We start from the raw sequence: 8,504 nt of genomic DNA on the forward strand, positions 1-8,504 counted from the left end.
TGCTAAAGTGGACTATGGTGATACATTTGCACCAGTAGCCAAACATGACACTATAAGGTTGTTACTTGCACTTGCTGGTCAAATGGAATGGAAAGTGTACCATTTAGATGTCAAGTCAGCTTTTCTAAATGGTATACTTCTTAAAGAAATTTATGTTCAACAACCAGAAGGCTTTGAGGTTACTGGGCATGAACACAAAGTGTACAAGCTGCAAAAGGCTCTCTATGGTTTGAAGCAAGCACCTAGGGCCTGGTATAGAAGAATTGACTCTCACCTGATCCAACTTGGATTTAGAAGGAGTAAAAATGAAGCTACTTTGTATTTGAAACAAAATGAGGATGGTTTGCAATTGGTAGTGTCACTTTATGTTGATGACATGCTAGTGACTGGAAGCAATGTACGATTGCTAGCTGAGTTCAAAATGGAAATGCAGGATGCAATTGAGATGTCTGACCTTGGCATCATGAACTAATTCCTTGGAATGGAAATATACCAATGCAGCTCGGGTATCTTCATTTCACAGAGAAAATATGTTGTTGATATTCTCAAGAAATTCAAACTAGAATCATGCAAAGAAGTAGCAACTCCGCTGGCACAAAATGAGAAAATTTCAAAGAATGATGGTGAGAAACTTAAGGAACCCTTTGCATATAGAAGCTTGGTAGGCAACCTACTATACTTGACAACAACCAGACCTAACTTGATGTTTCCAGCTGGTTTGCTTTCAAGATTCATGAGTTCACCTAGCAATGTTCACATGGGAGTTGCAAAAAGGGTGCTGAAGTATGTTAGAGGTACAACAAATCTTGGCATCTGGTATTTAAAGACAGGAGGAGTTAAGCTAGATGGCTATGCAGATAGTGATTGGGCAGGAAGTGTTGATGACATGAAGAGCACTTCAGGTTATGTATTTACAATCGGTTCAGGCGTCATTGGCTGGAATTCAAGAAAGTAAGAAATAGTGGCACAATCAACTGCAGAAGCTAAGTATATCTCCTTAGCAGCTGCTGCAAATCAAGGAATATGGTTAAGGAAATTACTTGCTGATCTAGGCTAGGAATAAAGCTCACCAACAGAGCTTTACTGTGACAACAAGTTAGCCATTACCATTGCTCAAAATCCTGTCCAACATGGCAGGACCAAACACATAAATGTAAAATTTCATTCTATAAGGGAAGCTGAAAAGAATTCACTCGTCAAGTTGCATTATTGCTCAACTGATGTGCAACTTGCTGACATAATGACTAAGGCACTTCCTAAATCAAGACTGGAGTTCCTAAGGTTGAAGCTTGGCATGTCCAAGGCAAATCTTAAGGAGGAGTGTTAGAACTCATGAGAGTTTGCCTCTGAAGTTTGAAAAAGTCTTAGTTAGACTTAGTCTTTATTATTATTTCATATCAGATTCTTGCTCCATAATTTTCTGTTTTCAGTTAGTAGAAGTAGTGCCAATAAAATCTGAAAGTAGTTGAGATTTTTTTGCAATTTCCGTTTGGTTGTAAGCCTATAAATAGGCATTCTCATTTGTGAAATATATGGGTGCCTTCCTTCAATTCTTAACTCTCAAATTATTTATTTTTTCTCTGCAAGTTCTAGTTTTTTTTACAGATTCTGACACAAAATAGGTGTCTGCCTAAATGGATTGATCTCAATACAGAAGAATTAATCCTTTTCAATAGTTAATTGTGATCCCTCCTCCCCTTGGTTGCCATCTCATTTTCTTGCCAACATTCCTCTCTCTACTATTCAACTTCTAAGTCAGCAAGAGTCAGAGAGAAGTAGGTATGAATTCTCTCTGTTCTACACATCTATTTGATTGTCTCCCACCTTATATTCTAGAGGATCTTATTTTATTTTAGTGAATCCCGGGTGAAACACCTTATGTGGTACGTGATATGTAAACATCAGGTAGAAAGGAGAATAATAGAAAATCATATGATTGGAGAAGCCTTTCTAATCCAGAATTTGAATGAGACAATAAGTGTCCTTTTGATTGAATAAATTTTTGGGCTAGGATAGTAGAAATTTCTGCTCCTTTTAGTACCTTTATTTTTTGACTCATTATGAAATGAGTTAATTCCAAAATTGGGAAAGAAGTATTTTGAGTCAGAGTCTGGGATTTGAGACTTTAATATCTGATTTCCTTTATTTTCATTTTTCTTTGCTTTTTCTTCTGATAAGCAAAGTATTCCATAGAAAGGGCAATATAAAAGGAGGCAAACCCTAGTACAATGAAAGTACATATGGAACAACTGAAAAACAAAATAAAAAAAGCATCCCAAAACCAAGGATGGTTTTGTATTCAGCATTTTCCATCAGCTTATTCTCTTTGTTCTTCATCAGCTGTTCAGATATCCACATTAATCTTATTATGTGCATTGTGAGGTTGCTTGTGTTGCAATTCTCTTCTATTTTCTTTTTTCCATTAGAATCCTTGTTTGGGCCTTTATCACTGCATTCAGGCATTGCAAGCATGGAATTACTTGTTTTATATGGAGTATAGACCAAGTTCTGTGCACACACAAACACACACACACACACACATTTCAATTGCCATTAAAAAAGAAACAAATTTGAAATATATCTACATGGCTGACTGAGTAAATGGATACATGGCAAGGAGTGGTAAGGTCTTCTGAAATGAGTCATTACTAACGTGCCGTAACAACCTTGCATTCATTTGTTTGGTCTATGTACAATTTACTTATGGCATTGTTTTCATTGCCACTTTTCTCCAGGCACTGTTCTAAAATGATGTTTTGACTGGTCAAAAAAATGTGGACTAACATTTCTTCCAGAAGAAAATACCATCAAAATGGAAAACTAGAATATATTTGACACAGCAAGTCCGATCAGCTACGTTGACTAGATTGGAACAGTGTCGATGACGCTTCAATCTTTTAACATGGGCGTGCTTAATTCAATGATTCTGAGTCTGTCATGTTTATCTGTAAATACTTGACCTCAACTGAAATGGTTTCATTGCCATCCTTAGCCACTTATTTTCTTGAGCTTGTTTCCTCTTCACCCTATATTGGAATGGCAAAAATGTATTCCTCTAGTGCCTCTAAAGTCATGGTGGCAGCTATTTTTATTGCACTAATGTTTCTCACGTCCTCTGAGGTGGCTGCCGTAATTCTCCAGGACACAACTCCAGAACTCGGTCTGTTGAAAATCTCCAGCTGGAGTAGTGTTTTATTTTTTGCTTGTGCCAACATATGTTGCTTTACAGTATCAAAATGAAGACATCGCCCAATCTTCTCATAAACCTAAAAGACCATGATGCAATCTCAAATTAAATTTTAGACTCTGGAAGATCCACTTCGCTTGTCCCTTTTTCTTCTTGATTTCAGTGGTTGTGCATGCATGCAGTTCAATATATGAACATTTAGTTTCTGAGAGTCACAGAGTTGATTGAACTTTAGGAATGGACATGGTGACTAATTAAGCAGCATTCAATCATCAATTGTCCACTTATTTATGTGTTTTGACCATGTATAATTTCATGGTGCAGGGCGAAGGTTTTTACGTGCATCCCTTCAAGCTGATTACAGTGGTGGAGGTTATGGGTCGGGATGGGGAGGATATCCTCCAAAAAATTCATAACTATCGAAGAAAAATAAAAACTCGTTGTGTTTCCCAATAACTTGGAGATGATGTTGTCTATGCGTGTTATCCTATGCTCAGCACCTGCAAATAATGTCATGTTTCATGGAGAATATGATGTTATGAAATTGTACTTTTAGAAGGATCAAATGTTATAATAAAAGCTGTAGTGAATGATACATGGTGGATCTCTCTGTAAACTAGATTGCATCACTATGATGTTTAATTGATTTGAGTTATCAAGTATTAGAATGAAAAGGGTGGGCAACCCGAACTTGCCAACATGTTAATTGAATTCAATCAACAAAACATTCAAATGGTGTTGGATTGATTATGCCTTGTATTCCTGTTCCTTCGGTACTTGATTTATTCCTGGTCTTCTAGCTAGAGTTCATACTGAATCCCCATGCCATTTTCTGTGCAAAATCTGAAGATTCTGAATCTCTATAGGTTGTTCCAACAGGTTACAAGAAGAAAATAAGAAAAAATTCTGCAGTTTTGTTAGTAACAATAGTGTTTCTCAATTCTCCATTTTGGTAGAGATTTCTTAGGGAGCCAAGAAGAGAAAAGATTCAAAAAGTTTACTCTTTCAGCAATCAGTAACCAAACCGAAAAGAAAGTAGGTCGAGTTAACTTTGTCACTGAGGGAGCTATAGTCAACTACATTTTGAAGAGTAGGGTTCTTTGCATGGTGCTGAAGGATTGAGACGACCATCTAATCCTGCTTTTTGTTATTTGCACTTCTACAATGGAGTAATTATGTCGAGAATTCTTGGTAGATATGATTTCATTACTCCCCATTTTTGGCAAGCAGCAGAATGGGGTTCAATCTGTCTGACAATGTTTTCAGGTAAGTGGTAGGTTGGAAAGAATGAAAATGAAAGTGCAGTTTGATTTCTCAGTCAGGGTCTTGTGGGGTTCAATCTTTCCAAGTTGTAAGTTGTAACCCTAGTTAAAAACCTGATGGAGCTAATGGAATAGTATCTTTGAAAGTCAAAGGCACATGGCAGAGAAATTTTCTTCCTTCACTAGTGCCTTGGAAAAGTTCGGCCCATTGAGAGGTACATTTTCCTAACCTCCAATTGATAGTTATAATAATCATTTTGTCATGATTTTGAATTTATAGCTACATTGTGGGTTGTTCTGGCAATTAAATTGCCCTGCTTACCTAGAGTGCTGTTGCTCTCAATATTGCCAGGAGAAATAGGGAATGTGCTATTCTCTGAAAGCTTGATTCAAGTGGGTTGTGCAGGTAAACTTACCTTGATTTAAACCTTCCTGCTAAATTTCCTGTTCTGAAACCATTTGTAGAAGCTGAACTTCAGAGTAGGGCATCTTTGGTAGCAACCCCTTGAAAGAAGGAGATGAACAACTCATTAATCCCTTAAAATCATTAAATTGGGATGTGTATATGGGAAAATTGGCATGGCTATAAAAATTTTAATTTGGTACCATCAAAGAGTCACAATCAGATTAAATTGTAGCTCAAGAAACTTAGAGCATTCATACAACAACAGACAAATATGTAATAAAACTATGTCTGCAAGATAATTATTAAAGACAATGGGAGGGATGAAGAGCCTCACAGCTCCAGAAGAAATTTTCTTATCTCTTGCAACTTGGTTAAAGTTTCTCTCATAGTTAAACGGTCACTAGGGGAATGATCGGCACAACACAAACCAACTCTTATTATGGCTGCCAAGCACTCTTCATTTTATTTCGCCCAACGCTGATGGTACTGCTTGTGCTGCTGTGGTTGCTGCTTGCAGAGGAACTGATAAAGGGGCTAAGCTCCGAAGAATTAGTATGACTGAAAATCCCAGGATCAACAATTTCTGAAACTTGATTTGCTTGCACTGCCAATGCATATTTTTTCTGGTTTAGACCTTGCTGAAAGATCTCATCAGTGGGCTTCCTTGCTGTGAATATCTCAAGCAGCAGAATTCCAAAACTGTAGACATCTCCATTTGTTGAAGCTTTTCCACCCAAACCATACTCTAATTAAAACAAATGACAGCATATTAGAATATCAATACCAAGTCTAAACAACTAGTCGTTTAGCAAGTTCAGTTTTGATCAATACCTGGAGCAATGTAGCCAATTGAGCCCTTTAGTCCTATTGTGCTGCTTTCACTCTGTGATGGATTTTGAGAAAGGAACCTTGCCAATCCAAAGTCTCCCACATGAGCAGCCATATCATCATCCAAAAGCACATTTCCAGGTTTCAAATCACAATGGACTATAGGTGGGTCACAGTCATGGTGCAGGTAATCCATGGCAGAAGCCACGTCTATGGCGATATTCAATCTCTGGATTAAGGTCAGACTCGACATAGATTGGGAGTCTTCCGGGTTCAACCAATTATATAAACTACCGTTAGACATGAACTCCATGACCAAGGCCTTGAATTCACCTCCTGTGTGATCAATGCTAGAGCATGAAGTGATAACCTTCACAAGGTTCCGATGCCGAATATTCCTCAGAGCTTCACATTCTGCATAGAAACTCTGAGAAGCTTTGCTCTGCTGCAGGTCAAGGACCTTTATAGCAAGGGTGGTGCCGGCTCCATCTTCACCAGTTCTGAGAACTCCTTTATAAACAGACCCGAAGCCTCCTTCTCCTATCAAATTTTCGGCTGCAAAACTGTTTGTTGCTAGCCGGATTTCAAAATAAGACATCTTTTCAGGAAACCCCTTGAAAGGACGGGAACAGGAACTTTCCTTTGTCCCCTTCTTTTCCTTCTTCGGGAGACCAATGCCCATATGGAATAGAAGATTACACACATTAACAAAGTGAAGCCCACAACTGCAATGCTGATGGTGAGTCCAAAATGCTTGCTTTGCTTCTTCTTTGTACTACATGTATGGAGTCTCAGCTTCCCTGCAACCTCTTGGTCACTTCCACAAAGCATATCATTTCCTTGGAGAGAATCCCAGCTAAGATTCATGAACACCCCACTCCTTGGAACTTGTCCTTCCAAGTCATTGAAAGACAAATTTAAGCTTTGCAAAACCTTAAGACTCCCCAAATCTTCGGGGATTGGGCCAGAGAGATTGTTGGAAGAAAGATCCAAGCTCTTCAATGCCACTAGTTTGCCCACTTTATCCGGTATTGAGCCCATTATTCCATTTCTTGCCATGCTAAGAGTTTGCAAACTTAAGCAGTTGCCAATTGTTTCTGTGATGTTTCCGGAGAACTGGTTGTCAGAAACATTCAATAAGGAGAGCTGCTTCAGGCTACCGACTTCAATGGGGAGAGAACCTGCAGAGAATTTTTTCTAACCATAGTTTACTGAGACCAGAGAGTGAGAAAATCTCTATTGGTATGCTGCCATTTAGCCTGTTCCAAGATAGACCCAGGGTGTTTAATTGCTGGCATTCACCAATACTCACAGGGATTCTACCAGAAAACTGATTGTATCCCAATGTGAGCATATACAATTGTGTAAGATTCCCAAAGATATTAGGAATTTCTCCTGAGAACATGTTTTCGTGGACAAAAATTCTCTGCAGTTTGTTGAGTTTTCCTATGGAATTTGGTAGCTCACCTGTGAAAAGATTTTGCTGCATTGTCAAGGATATGAGGCTCTGAAACTTATCAATTCCTCTGGGTAATTTCCCAGTAAAGAGATTGCTTTCAATGCAAAAATGTTGAAGATGGGCTGACAGATTTGCAACTGAACTTGGAAGGTCGCCGGCCAGTTTGTTGGAATTCAGAATGAGGCTTTCCAATAGGGTACAGTTTGTGAGGGAATCGAATACCTGAAGATTCAGCTCTGTGGTGGAAGAGAGATTATTCACTCCTAGATTTAGCATGATAAGTTTATTCATGTTCCCAAGGAAAGGAATTGACCCTTGAAATAAATTTGAAGAGAGGTCAAGAAACTGAATTTCTGAAGCATTGTTTAAAGAACTGGGTATCAATCCTTCAAAGCTGTTCTCAGCCAACAAGAGTTGCCTGAGATTAGGGAGAGCAAGACCCATATCAGTTGGTAGTTTTCCAACAAGATGATTTTGGGTTAGTGACAGAAAAGATAAAGAAGAAATGTTATAAAGTGAATTAGGTATCTGGCCAGAAAATTGGTTCTCTGAAAGGCGAAGAAGAACTAAATTATGGAGATTACCCAACTCCTTTGGAATTTCGTCACGAAAATTGTTTCTTCCTAGGTTTAGATGGGTAAGAGAGGTGAGATTTCCAAAAGTTGGAGGGATTGCACCACTAAGATTGTTGGCATACACATCCATAAATTTCAGTCTAGACAGATGGCCTAATTGAGATGGAAGGGAACCCACAAGTTGGTTCCTCCGTAAATTGATCTCTCTGAGATTATAACAATGGGAGAGCCCAGCAGGGATCTGGCCTTGGAAGGAATTATTAGAAAGATCTAAAACTTGAAGAGATGTGAGGTTGAAGAGGTGTGGAGGTATAATACCAGAGAGGCCAACTCCAGGCAGGTGGAGAGATTGGACGGTGGTTCTGTTCCTGGTGCAAGTGACACCAAACCAAGTACAGTGAGATGAGCTGGAGTTCCAATCTAAGAGAGCATTTTGAGGGTCCGAGACTGTGGATTTGAAAGACAGAAGCGCCTGTTTGTTGGGGTTAGCATCTAGAGCTTCCACCGTGTTCATGCTGGAGAATAGAATGATTTGGAAATGGAGGATGAACAGTGAGAGATGGTGAAGCTTCTTCATTTTCAAAATGAAGGTGATGAGTGAAGGACCTTGGGTCAGAAAAATGCTTGTAAGCATTTTATAAAGTTGCCATGGATGGGATCATGCAGAATGATCATAGCAGTGGGAGGCTGCAGCCATCTGATGATAGGTTCTGTTTTTCACAAAGGCTAGCTCATTTTTTCTATGACATGGGAGTCTTTCCCTTCCCGCCTGGTTGTTGGTATGCAT

General features: G+C 38.9%; 1 protein-coding gene and 1 pseudogene across 1 annotated transcript; both read right to left on the bottom strand.

The window, feature by feature from the left end:
- Window positions 1-5,073: 5,073 nt before the first annotated feature.
- Window positions 5,074-6,287, bottom strand: LOC117907500 (annotated as a pseudogene).
- Window positions 6,288-6,474: 187 nt separating this feature from the next.
- On the bottom strand, window positions 6,475-8,231 carry LOC117905440 (LRR receptor-like serine/threonine-protein kinase EFR). Its single transcript, XM_034818362.1, has 3 exons — window positions 6,959-8,231; window positions 6,617-6,864; window positions 6,475-6,522 (listed from the first exon to the last, which is right to left on the bottom strand). The coding sequence occupies exons 1-3, from the start codon at window positions 8,229-8,231 to the stop codon at window positions 6,475-6,477; spliced, it is 1,569 nt and encodes a 522-aa protein (XP_034674253.1).
- Between the last annotated feature and the right edge of the window lie 273 nt (window positions 8,232-8,504).

Source organism: Vitis riparia, chromosome 18 (assembly GCF_004353265.1).
Source record: "Vitis riparia cultivar Riparia Gloire de Montpellier isolate 1030 chromosome 18, EGFV_Vit.rip_1.0, whole genome shotgun sequence".
NCBI classification, from domain to species: Eukaryota; Viridiplantae; Streptophyta; class Magnoliopsida; order Vitales; family Vitaceae; genus Vitis; species Vitis riparia.